We start from the raw sequence: 15,277 nt of genomic DNA, 5'->3' as shown, positions 1-15,277 counted from the left end.
TAAATATAGAGGTATCTGTCCTCAGCTCCATCTTATTCAGTATCTGGAATGAAGAGATAGAAGGTTTTAAATACAATTTCTGCTCAGAAGTTGCAACAGGAAGAACAAACAAGTTGGATTACAAAAATAATTTCCCCAATAACTACAGACTGGAGCAACGGGCCATGCTGGTAAGATAACTTAAAGGAGACAACTGAAACTAAGTCCACTATTTAGGTCCTGCTCTCTCAACCCCCTCAAAAGGACTAAGTACAGAACTGGAAAATCTGGCTTATCAAGAATATACGTAAAAATGAATTCTGGGTTTTAAATCCACAGTAAACTCAGTATGAGCCTATTTATTATCCCAAATCAAATGTTATTTTATGTTGCGCTAAAAGATATGTGTACTTTGTAAAGAGGGAAGTAGTAGCTTCACTTTACTCTTAATTAGACTCATTGACCCTTAAGTCAGATCAGCAGTGAGGTTTGACTATAAGAGAACATAGATAATGCAGAGTGTTTGTGCCACAGTGAACAGGAGGCTGAATAACAAACTGACTTGTGTGGAAGAAGAGAAGGCTGGGGGAGACATGATGACTGCTTTCAAACCTCTGAGATGAGTCTTTATCCAGAAAAAAATTAGGTTTGTTCTATTAGTGTGTATAAATAAGTAAACATTTTTGTTCATTGTTTTGGGGTCAGATTAAAAAACTGGGCTCCTCATAAGTTGTATATTTCCATCACTAGAGCAATTTAATAATATTCTAGATAATTACTCAGTGAATTGGCACTGGGGAGCAGTATAGGTGTTAGATAAGATTTTTAACATCCTGTATTTTGAAATACTATTCTTTGTTTTTGTGGAAGAAAGCAAGCTTACAGAATATTTAACCTTTGTTGATCTTCTATTCAGATATCTCCACATATACTCGGGTGTTACATATTTCAACTCAACTATGATGTACATTCAGAAGTGAAACTTTATACCTGGAATATGCAGGAAGTATTTCTATGTTGAATGGCAAATAAACAGCCAATTTTGAGCATGTACAATGCCAATGTTCTTGCTAAAAACTCTGAGCTGTTTCTCTCTATGAATATCATTTGCTAGGGAAAATCTCATTAACTGTATTTTACTTGCTATCAAAGTAAGTCATTCTTTTCCTAATGGGACATGCTTTTCAGATATCATCTTATTTGGATTTTGATTTGTATATGCAAAAAAAAATCACTCTATCGCTAGACATTTTTCAAATCATTGTATGCCTTTGGATCATAATTGGAAAGTTCCTTTTTATTGTATAAAATTAATATTCTTTTATTGAAATTAAACATAATTAATTCCAGAATCTTAAGTTGAGATTGTTTAGAGTGTTAAACCCCAGTGGAAGTTCTGACCTCCATAATTCACTTTACCTTATCAATTCTGATTAAATTTCCTGGCACCCAGTTAGCATTTTTAAGCAGTTCACTGGCTAGTCTCCTCGCCTTTCCTCCATGCCGTTATGTCTGACAGTGTGTTAATATGTTGACAAATCAATCTATTCATTAATATTCAGCAGACTCGCTGGATCTGCAAGGCTCATAAACTGTTACAAACACAGTTTAATTATTAAAATGACAATTGTCTTTCTTTTGTTTCTCATACCATTGGATTTCTAGGTCTCATCTACCCGAGGTTTATTTTCAATGGGGTTATTTTTTTGTTTTGAACAATATGTTGTGAAAGAGGGACCTACAGCTGGTTCCTTTTCATGGCAAAGTGCTACTTCCAACTTAAGTGTTTAGCGTTCTGGAACACTGTTGGATTTTGAAAACATACCATGTGGTAATGGTGCTAGGCTTTTATTTAGCTTTGCTTTGTGTTTGTACTGGCTGTATTTTTCAATCTCCAATTTCTGGAGAAAAAAACACACTTGTGACAAATTTTATTTGAGTTTACCAAGTTGAATGACAAAAATATTTTAATAAAATTTAGATGCCTTGATAAATTTAGTGGTATATTATTATAGCCATTCTGTGCCTTGAAAAACCCTGTATTCTGTATTGTATAGTTGAGGATTGAGGCCAATTGGAAGAATAAATTATAGCTGTGCTTATCAGGGAAAAGACGCATAAATACTACCATGGAGGTTGCCAGAGCACACAAGTGGAAGAAACTTACATCACTGGTTGCACCATCATAATCTGATAATTTTGCACTAACGGTAAAATTTTGCACTAAAGGCAAAATTATCAGATTGTGATGCACTAAATGCATTTCCTATGCCTTTGCATTAATTCTAAAGTGTGTGTGTATTTCACCAAATGTCAAGGCTTCTTGTCTGGTCTCAATTCCTGAGAATACCGACTAACCATGTGACTCTGATGCTGAGCAGAAACAACACAGCAGGTGACTCGGGAATAGGTGCTTCTTCAGACCTCACCTGTGAACACAGAAAATGATCTTTTGTCTGCAGGGGTCGGGGGCTCATTGTGAGACAATTTCCGAGGCTGCCTCTGTGTTGATTACTGCCTGCTTGCCTCTCTAATGGCATACAAAGGAATATCAAAACTCAGAAGGAAAAAAGTGGCAACATCTCTGGTAATCTTCATGGCCCATTACTAACCTTTCTCAAATTTACTGTATATCTGTATTTACTGTATATTGAACACATCAATTCAATTTGATAATGGAAATGTGCTATGACTCTAACAAACGCTTTCCAATTCATCGCTACAGGTCTGTCATCACTCTCCCAGTGAAATGACTTGCACTGAAGCAAATTATATCTCACTTCACTAACTATACAATTCATATCACTTGGTTACCTGTGTCATTTCTTTTCCTCTTAAACTCTGTGGAAAACTACAGCTATATAATCAAGTCATATGTAGAGAAGAATCATTTAAGGTATGTGTTATAATTCTGGGCAAATAAAGGAATGTAAGAAGAGAGAATTCATTTGACCTTCACACTTGACAGTTCCCCTTTGGGTGGACATGATAGTTTAGAGACTTAAGATTGCATCTTTTTTCAACTGCTCAGTCACGTTGCAGTGATTATAGAAAAAGAACTGTAATCCTACAGGTCATGAGTGAACATTTACATATAAATATTATATATTATTTCAAATTTTAGACAGTTTTACACCATACATGGAAAAATTATAGTTATACAAAAGGTTGTACTCTGTTTACTCCATTTATCATTCACTCCATGCGCTATTATTTTTATTAATTTTTTTTACAAAAGTTATCGCATGCACCTGATAAAAGATCTAAATCAGTAAGACAAGTACAAAAGGGAAGAAAAAAAAAACCTTCTTATATCTCATTATTAGATCTGCTTTCTAGAAACTACTTATTTTAACTATTTAAAATTTTTCTTCTGATTGTCTCCATACCTCTAAATAATAAATGCAGTATCTTCTATACTTGTTTCATTGACTCAAAAGTAGTGCTGCACAAAATGATCTATGAATCAGTGCTGGTCTGAACTGTTTATGATGAGATAAGTATTTAAAGTCTATGATGAAATAAGTATATAAAGTGAGACTCAGTCTTTGGAAATTTTTATAGCTATTTAACATTGCTATCACATTTTAATTATATTTTACAAAGTACTAGTCCATATGTTTAGAAATTAAAATAAGATAAAACTGGTTCTTTATCACAGATAGTTTGAGAAGAATCACTTTGAAAAAGTGTGATTTCTTTCCATCACAGATGAATCATTTCACTCCAGTTTTCCCTACCATGTTGTTTTCCTCCTTCTCCCAATTAATTTAGATATATTAAATTATTATACTGGCCACTTTTGTAACTTAGAATAGTGCCTGGCACACAGTATGGAGAATACATATCTGGATATATAGACATAATATATATAGATAATATATGTGGCATTTATTAAAAACTTTAAGCTTTTATGGTTAAATTGTATGTTAAATGATACACATAAACACATGTAATAGCACTGATTCCCTTAGGCAGAATCCCATTATGAACCCCGTGGACGTTAATGCTCTTACAGTTCTCTTCACTTCTTTGTTCTCCTTATTCCTGGTGTTGTAGAAGTTTCATTATTTATATTCTTTTCCTAATTACAGTTAAGTCAGACATGCTTGGTTTACAGATCATATAAAATTTAAAATTAATAAGCAATAAGTGGAATAATTTATATACAATTATTAGCTGAGAAATTCTAGGTTATAACCCATATCTCCTATAGCCTCTAACCACAAATCTTTAAACCTATACCCAAAAAAGAATTTAAGTGTCAGAGAGATTCTCTTTTCCCACATTCCTTTATTTCATTTATTTATTTGTTTGAGATGGAGTCTGGCTCTGTCACCCAGGTTGGAGTGCAGAGGTACTTGCAGCCTCCGCCTCCTGGGTTCAAGCAATTTTCCTGCCTCAGCCTCCTGAGTAGCTGTGCCACCACAGCTGGATAATTTTTGTTATTTTCAGTAGAGATGGGGTTTCACCATGTTGGTCAGGGTAGTCTTGAACTCCTGGCCTCAGGTTATCTGCCCATCTCAGCCTCCCAAAGTGCTGGGACTTCAGGCATGAGCCACCGTGCCCAGCCCTTACATTCCTTTATTTGCTTAAAATCATGACACATAAGTTAGTTGCATCTTTATTATACACGACTTCATTATACAACTTTTTGTATTTCCCTGGAGTTTATAGTGTTTTCGTCTTTATTCCTGACAAAAGACACTTGTGCTTCTTTTTGTATTTTCTCTATTTTCATGGCAATCTATACTAGAATATATTTGATATTTTGAAAAAATTACATGACCTGATATTGTATATCTGATAAAAAAGATGATAGAGATACAAAAAGATTTTAGAAATGACAGAAATTTATAAACGATTTTATAAATTTTATAATTTATCTACCTCTGAATATCAGAAACTTAATTCAAAATTGTTTTAGAGCTCTATTGACTGTCAGTTATTTCAGGGGATCTGGGCTCCAGAGCAGCATTTTTGAATGGGTAGTCCATGAACCAGGGACTTCTTATACTCTCAGTGCAGAACGCAAGTTTAAGGGGGTGGAGCCTAGGAATCTCCATTTTTAACTAGCTCCTCTAATTAACTGCTGGCATGCTAAAGTTAAAAAATGCCTGCTATATAGCTAGACCATGACAGGTTGTTTAAAATAAGCCATTATCAAAGAGGCTCTTTGGCAAAATTATTAGAAATCTCCTGCCTTAAAAATATTCTCGTTTTGACTAATAGCTAATTTTTCCATATCCCATTTCTAAGCTCTACACTTCTGCGACCTACTTCTTCAGTCACAGACTGAGTCTTGCTTGCAATTTTCTGGGATTTTTAGCATTGTCTGGGATTCACCCTTACGACATACCAGACACTACAAACATGAGGGATACCTTGATCTATTTCTTGTTTTTATTTTTAAAAATACAATGGAAGGAGGGGCATACTGGTAAATGATAAGGTGTAATTTTCCTTAGTTGCACCTGGTCAACTAAAAATATGTTTAAGTGATACTGAGCTGCCCTTTCCATAGATAAAGAAAATTTGCCTTATCAAGTGAATATTTGGTGCATGAGTTCTTTCAAGGAACTGAGAAGGGTAACAGAATGAATGTGTTGACCACTAAGCCTAACCTGGCATGAGATAAGGTTGGAGATGAGAGTGAGGCCATGTCTAATTACTGATGGGTAGTGAGGGATATACTGGATGATGACAAACAACCACTGAGACAGCCATAATGATGAATGAAATATGGTAGAACATACAACACTGCCTTAGGATAGACTGAAATATTCCCGTACTCTTTCCCCGTGATGAGCTAGACTCTCCTTTTCTGCAACTGTTTGTAAACATTCAATTCATGCTGGAATGTTTCATTTGTATGCATGCATTTTTATATAGTTATATATGCATAACTATATATATGATGTATATATTTTGTTACATATTGTTTATAATGTATTTTATAATAATTTATATTACTTAACTATGGTAAGTATAGTTATACATGAATGCATTCAGTTATATAACTTCTTACACAATTGTAGTTTTATATACATGAATGCTTACATTGATAAAAAACTAAATACATACATACAGATAGACAGAAAGACTATGAAAAGTGACTGGGAAATAGAAAACGATCAATGTTTAAACTAAAATAGACATGCCAATCACTGTGCTAAGCAGTTTCCAGCAAAATCTCATTTAATACTTACAATTACCCAGTAAGGTAGGAATTAGCATCACCATATCAGAAAAGAAAACTGAGACCTAAGAGAACAAGTAATGTGGATGAGATCACCAAGATACTAAATGATACAGCTCGTAACTCAGTTCTTTATCATAACATGATCCTGTTTCCCAGTACTTTTAGAAATTACTAAAATTTCTGTTGCTATTCTAGCTCTATGTCTGTGAAAGCATTTAAAAAATTTAATGTGACAGGATGGCTAAATCTATCAGGAAGATAATCAAGAGGCTGTCAATATCCTGGTTAAGAGCATCTGCCTTGGAGCCAGGGGACGGGATTTGTACCCTGGCCCTACCCAGACAAGCTGCTTAACCCTCAAAGCCTGCATTATCTAATCTTTGAAATGGAAACAATAATAAAACAAGCTTTGTGTAAATACTCAAAGGCTGGGGTGATTAAACAAATTCACATATGTAGTGATTACAGTAGTGTCCGGCTACAGGGCAAATGCTGTAAAAGTGTGAGCTATTCATATTTTTTTCTTTCAACATTTAATTAATTTTACAATCTCCATTTTACTGGAAACACAATTTGCTAAGTTTTCTTCAAATTTTCTCTCATTTTTCAAATCATACCTTATTTTGCACACAAAACATCTACTTTTATAAAGGACATCTGTTAATCTGTTAATGCTTTTGTGTTTGTTTTTAGCCTAGCATCGTTTCCCTGCAGGAACTTCCTTCTTCTCCTGGAGGTTGTCATCATCAACCATACGGCCAATCAGAGCCAGGCTCTTGGTGCGGCTGCATGACTGATTGTTCGCTGGGTATCAAGAGAGTTAACCATAGCCAATCAGTGACCCTTCCAGAGACTCTACAGCTATAGAGAAATGATTCCTCTTCCATTCTGAATCATGGACAATAAAGAGTAGCACATAAGCTTGGAGCTGCTAGGGTATCATTGCTTTAAGAAGTTATCATAAAGTAAAGCAGAGCTGAGAGACTGAAACATTTAACACTTGAACTTTAAGATCCAGCTGAATCAGAGGTTTGCTTTTTGGACTTCACAGTTGTGTGAGCCAATAAAGTACCTTATTTGCCTAAGTTAGGGATAGGTTTATGTTATTTAAACACTAGACTCCTGTTAATTCATTGATAAAGTATTAGCAAGCATATCTCCAGAATGCCGGTACTCAGCTTATTAAATCATCTTAGCAGGAATAATCAATGAGTACAATATTTCTATAGGTTCCTAAATATCAAGCCATAAAAATTAAGTACCCTTTTGGTATACAACAATATATAGTTGTATAGAATGGAGACAAATGACAAATGATTTCCAGTCTAAATCTTTGATTTCAAGGTCTTGAAACCTTTCTTCATTCTAATGCAGAGACTAAAGCAAATCACTTATCAGAGGATTGTTGTGTGAATCAAGCAGCACAATGCTACTCAGCCACCCCAATGTAGAGGTATTATATTGTATCAAGTCAACATCTACACTAACAGAAAAAACATATAGTAAAGGAATCTATAATTCTGACACATGTATGCATGTTATTAAGATCTTACCTTATAACAACACTTTCTTTTGCTTTTTCATGCCAGGAAAAAATACAACTAGCAATATGTCCAAAGAACACCAAGGAAACCTTCACATTGTTTCTAAAATGATACCATCAATCTTTGGTTACCAGCCAGGGCAAGTGCTTAGTGTTCTGCTGTCCTCCTGATGCAAATTCTTGGCTCACCCCACACCTGCCTTTATAGATGCCTTTCATAATCTTTACCTCATTCAGTTTTTGTTAGAACCTCATTATGTAGGCGGGAATCATTCCCATTTTGCAGATGAGGAAATGAAGCCCAAAGAAGGTAAGGGATGAGTACTCACAATGGCAGATAGGATTCTCTGTCTCAAACTACTTGACTTTTGACCTTTCATCTTTGTCAGAATCATGGAGGTACTTGGAGTTTTATTTCCTTGGATCTGAATTCTCAGTGTTTCTGGTGTGGTTTAAAGTATCCTGAGACTAAAAATTGATTTAATATCAGTTGTGACCACCCTGTGACAGATACTATTAATAGTTTTGCTGGTTTATCAAGTTCTACAAGCTTAAAATCAAAATTATTTGGTCTCAACTCCATTATAACTTCTAATGATGGAATTATTTGTTCTCAACAAGATAATGGGATAGAACCTGAGCCAGCAACTACTTTTATGACACCTTAACTGATACTATGATGAAATTTAACTAACTTTTCTCTATTTTCAAGCATGCGTTCTGTTCATACATCAGCAGCTAGATAACTTTTTTTTTTTGCCATTCAGAGCTTTAGTTCATGTAACAGTATAATGCCTGTGCCTCCAAGGCAAGAGTGAGCCATAAGGAGGTACTGAGTCATTTGGAAAAGTGAGGGTTCTATCTCCCATCTGAGTTAATCTCCATATCACTTCATCTGAATGGTAGGAAATTTTTAGTGCTTAGACCTTTCTACAGCCAACTAAAATCCTAGTCAAATATAAATGCCTTTTGAATTATCCTGCATAATTCCCTGTTGCTAAAATGCTATGTCTCTTTCTTTCCATTCTTCAGTAACTGGCCTAAATTCTGTCTCCTCTGAAAGTAGAGTCCTAACTGGTCAAGTACACAGTGATTCTCCTTCCTCTGAACTTAGAGGCCCTGATTTTCCACCTATGTAACAATTCAAGGAAATCAATCATCATTTTATCCAGTGTCACATAACTCATCTCCCCAACTAACATTCAAGTTCTTTGAAGCACATCTGATATTCTGTCCTCTACTTTTGTATTACCTACCAAGTACGTATATTGCAATTTCCCAAAAACTGTTTCCTGAGCCTTTGATATCTAGTCCTCCAGAGCCTATTATTAGTAATAATTAAAAGTTCATAATTTATAAACATTTATTTCTGGCCTGAATAGGTTTTGTCTTAATAGGCTATATAGCTGCATAGTAAGTCAAATTTTCACAAAAGCAGAGAGAGGGACATCATTTGTTCCACTACTCCAAGAAAAAAAAGTTTAAAAACATGAAGGTTATTTCCCAACATCCAATTTCTGTACAACAGGAAAGTGTCTGATTGGCTTCAGTGATACTGCAGATTTGCATTCTAATAACAGGATCAAGTTATTTTACTGGATTTCTGGATTACCAGTATCAAGCATAATGGTTAGCTCTACTTAGATGTAATGTTTCCTATCAAGGGTACTGGTCACAAGGTTATTTGATAATTCTCTCTACTCTGTCTCCTGGGAAAGAAACATAATTACACTTTACTTTTCATCTTTGTTGAATTATGACAAATATTTAATTATTCCTTTGGCACACATGATAGTTCTTTTGTGGGCCACAGGTTCCTTTAAGATATATCCATCTACCTACGATTTGCAACTAATTAGAGGATGTTAAAGGTTGTTGCTAATGGTAACTTAAAGCTCTGATAATGGATAGCTCTTGCCACTTAATACCATTAGCAGTCTAAGAACTTAATTTATCCTAGGCAGTTTATATACTCTTTTTCCATTTCTATACCAACATATGCAGTAACAGGCATCACATAAATGAGGATTACAAATGTACTAGCCTTTTCACATGGTGAATATTTGAACAAACAGAATGAACCTAGAACTAGATATTGCCTGTAAACTAGAAAAGAAGTAGGGCTAATGGTGAAAGGATGTATGTTCAGACAACCTGGGTATGAATTGTGCCCCTGCTATATACTAGCTTTGTATTTTGAGCAGTGGTGTCACTGCTTTTGCTCAATTTTTTCACTTGAAATATAGCCATAATAGTAACATCTATTTTATGAAATTTTTTATGAGAATTAAATACACTCCAATGAACGTTAACTGAGGAACTCCTTTCCGAAGTACTGAATGAGTCACTTTCTCTGCCCTGTAAGCCCCTGCAACTTCTTTTAAAACAATTGTGTTTTATTTAAGAGGAATGAAATACTTACTAAGAATATGGCTCTAAACAATGCAACATTGCCAAGGTAATTTATTCTAAAGAAATTATCAGAGATAAATATAGGAATAATACATCAAGATGTTATAATACTGAACACGGAGAAATAACCTAAAAATTCCAGGGGAATGGCCAAGTAAAATATTATACATATTTTAATGCTAAAAACAAAATCAGTAGACAAAGAACTTGGTAAACTAATACATGTAATATGATCATTCAAATATCAATTATCAATGTCATAACGTTCCTGTGTTGATAATAATTTAAAAGTTTTTAACACAGAACTAGGCACATACAAGTAAGCCCTTATAAATAATTCATTATTACCATTATATTAAGTTATAAATATTTATAAGTTCTAAGGAAATGTACCAAAATACATCCTATCTGATTGTTCACTTACTTCTATATATATATATATTTATATATATATATATATATTTTATATATATATATATATAATATATATATCTCCCTAATTTCTGTTATGTATATGTGTCCCACCTCAATTAATTTGTGTCTTTGTGTCTCCACTCTGGTGGGCACTTTACAATGAGCATTTATCAAGTAATAGCTTACAATTAAATTCATTTAAATTAATAACATAAACACACAAGGATTAGATCATTATCATTTTTGAATAGAAGATATTACCTTCATGAGAGATTTCCTTCCAGGGATTTGGTGGATACATGAAAGCTGCATTCTGAATTTGGTCATGTATGTCTTCATCTTCATTAAATGGGAATGTGCCACTTAGGCTTACATAGATGATGACCCCAACAGACCACATATCTAGAGATCGATTGTAGCCCTTGTTCCTTAAGACCTCAGGTGCCAGGTAAGCTGGGGTACCCACCACTGACCTCCGGAAAGACTTCTCTCCAATGATTCGGGCAAAACCAAAATCACAAAGTTTCACCTGTTGATAAAAGGGTTTGCAGAAATACTCAGTTCACAATTGTGTGTCTGTATGTCTTGGCTCAGATTCACCAGATACAACCATTATACTTTAAATACTTTCCCTTTACAGTAAATGATACGGATTTCTTAAAGTAATAGGTAGTTTCCATTTTAGGTATTTGAAGACAGTGGCTTATGTAGTGATACAAAAGTATGTTTTCATTCATAAAAATATCACCTAAACAGTCTCCCTTGGCAGGGTGCAGTGGTTCATGCCTGTAATCCCAGCCCTTTGGGAGGCTGAGGCAGGAGGATTGCTTGAGGACAGGAGTTCAAGACCAGCTGAGGCAACATAGTGAGATCCCCATCTCTACAAAAAAATTAAAAAATTAGCCTGGCATGGTGGTGTGCACCTGTAGTCCCAGCTATTTGGGAGGCTGAGGTGGGAGGATTGATTGAGCCTGGGAGGCAGAGGTTGCAGTGAGCTGAGACTGTGCCACTGTACTCCAGCCTGGGGTGACAGAGTGAGACCCTGTCTCAAAAAATAAAAAATAAAAATAAAAAAATGGAAACAATTAAGAGTCTTCCTTCTCCAGAAACCGAGACACAAATATGAAGGTAAGTGTACTCAGAAGTGGGTAGTGTTGTTTACAAGGCAGGAAAACATTATGCAAATCAGGAAAGTGATGCCCACTCAAGGGCTTATTATGAGTAGAGGGTGAAGGATAAGTACAGAGATGTGTCATGTCAGCCACAATAATCCTCAAAATTAGCTCTGCACTGGCACATATGTAGGCAGGACCAGAAGGTGTTAGGGAAGCAAGGCAGGACAGCCACCTCAGTCAGGCCATTTCAGATCTAGGATTCCCTGTGGAGATATTTGGTTTCCCACTCTCTAAGTCGAGGAAAGAAAAAAAGTTTTGCCCTCGTTCTTGAGAACAACAATGAGGTTTAATATCTTGCCCATTAGTGAGCTGGTAACATCTCTGGGACTCAAGTGTTGTCACTCTCAGGCTACTTCTGGAAAAGCCAAAAGGCAGAATGAGAAAGCACATTTGTGTATAATTAAGGTAGGCTTCACCAAAAAGCCCAACTAACAAGACCACAGTTCCAAAGATACAAGGAGGTAACAGATGGATGAAAATGAATACAAAACACTCGAAACAAGTAAAGGTTTTAAGGGAAAAACAGAAGGTGACAAGATGCTACATGGAAGCTAGCAATGCTGTCAACTGGCTTTTTGCTGAGATAGGCTTTTATACTTGCCTGAGGAAAAGGATCAGCTGATGCTAGCAACACATTTTCTGGTTTGAGGTCACAGTGAACAATATTTTTAAAATGAAGGTGCCGCAAAGCCACGAGTATCTATAAAGAAGAAAAATCGTCAAAATAATTTCATTCCAGTGTATGAATTTCAGAATGTCTTCTACCAGTTAAGAGGCCAAGAAAAAAAGCTGACAATGAACATTCAAACTTCTTTATGTTCAAGACCACTGAAATAAGCTGGATTAACGTAAGTTTCTAAAGAAATTTCAATGAAAAAATTACATATGATGGTATTCATACAGCAGCCAAGACAGATGTAGATAAAGGACCTATGAAATCTAACAGGGATACCCATTCTTAAATATTCTCAAAGAACCAAGACTAAACCAATATACATTTTAAACTTTCATGAAAAGTTTGAATACATGGACCTACAAACACGTTACTAATTTGGTACACTGATTAATATAGATACGAATGGACTCTGATTAATATAGATATAAATCACATAACACAATAAAGCCACTACAACCTTTTCTAGTGTAGTTTAGACTGGAAGTAGGGACTAAACAACAAGGCCAGAAAGCTGTAGTCAAACAATGATAACATTTGATATTAAATATTTTATTTTTTTTCTGTCTCTAATTGATTTCTTACCTGAGTAATTAAAAACTTCGTTATATGCTCTGGCAACCTGCCCTTTTCACTTGACAAGATCATCTCCAGCATGTCTCCATGGAGTTTTTCCATAACAACAAACACTCTTTCAGGCGTCTCAAACATACACTCCAAATTTACAACACCAGGGTGATGAAGGTTCTATTAAAGATAAATAAAGCACTTGAAGAAAATGAGTTTTTTGATACTGTTTGGCAAGCTTGCTGATTATACAAAACTGTTCAAGCTTAAAGCTATAGAGAAACCCACACTTAAGATTTTTAACACCTCTACATTCCACATGTGCTGCCTTATATTTTTGAAATTCTTATGTCTCCAAAAAATACATCTTTACTTTTCATGCATAGCGAAATTATTTCTATGTGAAAAATCCAAGTTCTAGCACAGTGAATTGCTAATTAGGTTTTAATTAGAATACCATATTGAGAAATCTATAATTTCTTAGAATCATCCCCAATATTAAACATATTGTCCTTACTAAGCATACTAGGCTATTTCTATACAACTGGTAGAAATCTAATGTAGTAAAGATGAAGTTTATACAAGTAGTACATTGGGCTGTGCACTGATGAAGTACCTTAGTCAAAACCTATAAATGCTCCGCTACTGGAGGCTGCAGTAGTTTTTGACAGAAGCTCTTATACTAAGTGAAGATCATAAAAACAGCAAAAAATATATAGAGAGCCTTTGCTTTGTCCAGTATACCATCTTAACTGCTTGATTTTCAAGCACTCAATAAATATAGTTAATTCTTGAGAAACACAAATTTGAACTGCATGGGTCCGCTTACACGTGGATATTTTTCAGTAAGTACAGTTGGCCTTTGGTATCTGTGGGTTCTGCATCCACAACCAAATGAGGATTGAGAATACAGTGTTCATGGGATACAAAAACCTGAAGATATGGAAGACCAACTTTTCCTACAGGTGGGTTCTGCAGAGTCAAATGTGGAATGCAGGTATGCATGGATTTTGATATCTGGGGTGGGGGTTCTGGAACAAGTCCCACACAGATACCAAGGGACTACTATGTTTCCACAATAAAGTAATGACTAGTCGTGGTAACCAGCATTGCGCTTGACAAATTAATTGCCACATGTGTCAAGGAAAATTACGCTTAGCATTAGATGGTCTCTTGTAATAATGCTTAAATCTGAATTGTTCTTCTGGGTCATCAACAAATGCCTTTGATCATTTGACCTTTATCTTTTTTCTTTGCACAACAACAAATCTGAACATCACAAAAATAATTATATTCCACTTATATTCCAATGAGCAAGAAAAGAAAAAAAATCATCATGAACAAAACCTACCTAAACAAAAAAAGCAGGAACTAACTTAAATGTGCTAACAGCTGAAGAGAGAAAAAAATTAAATGCTTCTTTATTTTAGAAAAAAAATCTCAGTGAGTGATAAAATTGTACGTAAAATGAAATTTAAAACCTGAAATGGCTCACTGTTCAGAAACCTCACAGATGGATGCTGGGTGGTGAGCAGCAGAAGGCCTTGTGGGTGAGTCTACATTATTGTAGCTGTCCTCTCGCTACCCATTTGCAAGGAAAGCCTGGCATCAACTGGGTACAGAGCCAGGCTATGGCTAGCAGGAGCTCCGAAAACGATAACTTGTTTCTTAGAGAATCCTTTTCCTACTTTGCCCATTTTGATCTCTGCCTCAGACATCTGATGGGTCTCTTTGATTCTGATGCCTTGGGGTCAAATCATACAGCATAATGGAGTCATGGAATTGCAAGTTTATTATGAATGTGATCTGAGCAGATGCCTGCAAATCTACACAATAGCCTTTTACCTCTAAAGGGCTAGAGTCATTGTTCTTCAAATTGTTGTACTGTTAACTGGTCAAATGTGACTACTTCAGATAGACTTCACCTCCCAAGTTGCTCTCTCCTGCTCAGAGCTGAAGCACATGGAGAGGGGGTGAGGTTCACAAAGCTTATATTATCAGCTCTCTTACTTTATTTTTCCTGACTACCTGCAAATAAGACCAGATAGCCAGATGGCTTTGACCACCATGGGAGGGCCAGATTCTAAGGAGACTCATAGGACTATACACACTTGTTTGGTGGGCACCACAGAACATGTGATAGCACTGTTCATATCTGAACTTGTGACACAGGCTGTCTCATTTCACTTTCCTTATATGCCTTCCTCTGTTAGAGAAGCCATGATGACTGCACAGACCACTGGACTCTGAATTGCCAAAAGTCTCAGCTGTACTCTTCATCAATAATCATAGCATGAGCTTTAAGGATTACA

The 15,277-nt window shown here is 35.5% G+C and overlaps 1 protein-coding gene across 10 annotated transcripts in view; it reads right to left on the bottom strand.

Annotated features, from left to right (window-relative positions):
- The window catches only part of PRKD1 (protein kinase D1), a 352,406-nt gene that overhangs the window by 15,851 nt on the left and 321,278 nt on the right, over positions 1-15,277 (bottom strand). For 7 of the 10 annotated variants that reach the window (XM_064374710.1, XM_021674897.2, XM_064374707.1 and 4 more), the window contains 3 exons: positions 12,984-13,145; positions 12,327-12,425; positions 10,812-11,079 (listed from right to left, as the gene is read on the bottom strand). In XM_064374710.1, the coding sequence (XP_064230780.1) occupies positions 10,812-11,079; positions 12,327-12,425; positions 12,984-13,145 (529 nt within the window). Of the gene's footprint in view, positions 1-6,188; positions 6,244-8,053; positions 8,193-10,811; positions 11,080-12,326; positions 12,426-12,983; positions 13,146-15,277 lie in introns of all 10 variants that reach the window. The other 3 variants (XR_010342023.1, XR_010342022.1, XM_064374712.1) reach the window with 3 other exon arrangements.

This window comes from Aotus nancymaae, unplaced genomic scaffold, assembly GCF_030222135.1.
Source record: "Aotus nancymaae isolate 86718 unplaced genomic scaffold, 86718_ANA_hifiasm-v0.15.2.pri h1tg000011l, whole genome shotgun sequence".
Taxonomy (NCBI): Eukaryota; Metazoa; Chordata; class Mammalia; order Primates; family Aotidae; genus Aotus; species Aotus nancymaae.
Note: the sequence above shows the minus strand (reverse complement) of the source record. Positions and strands in the feature narration are given on the sequence as shown.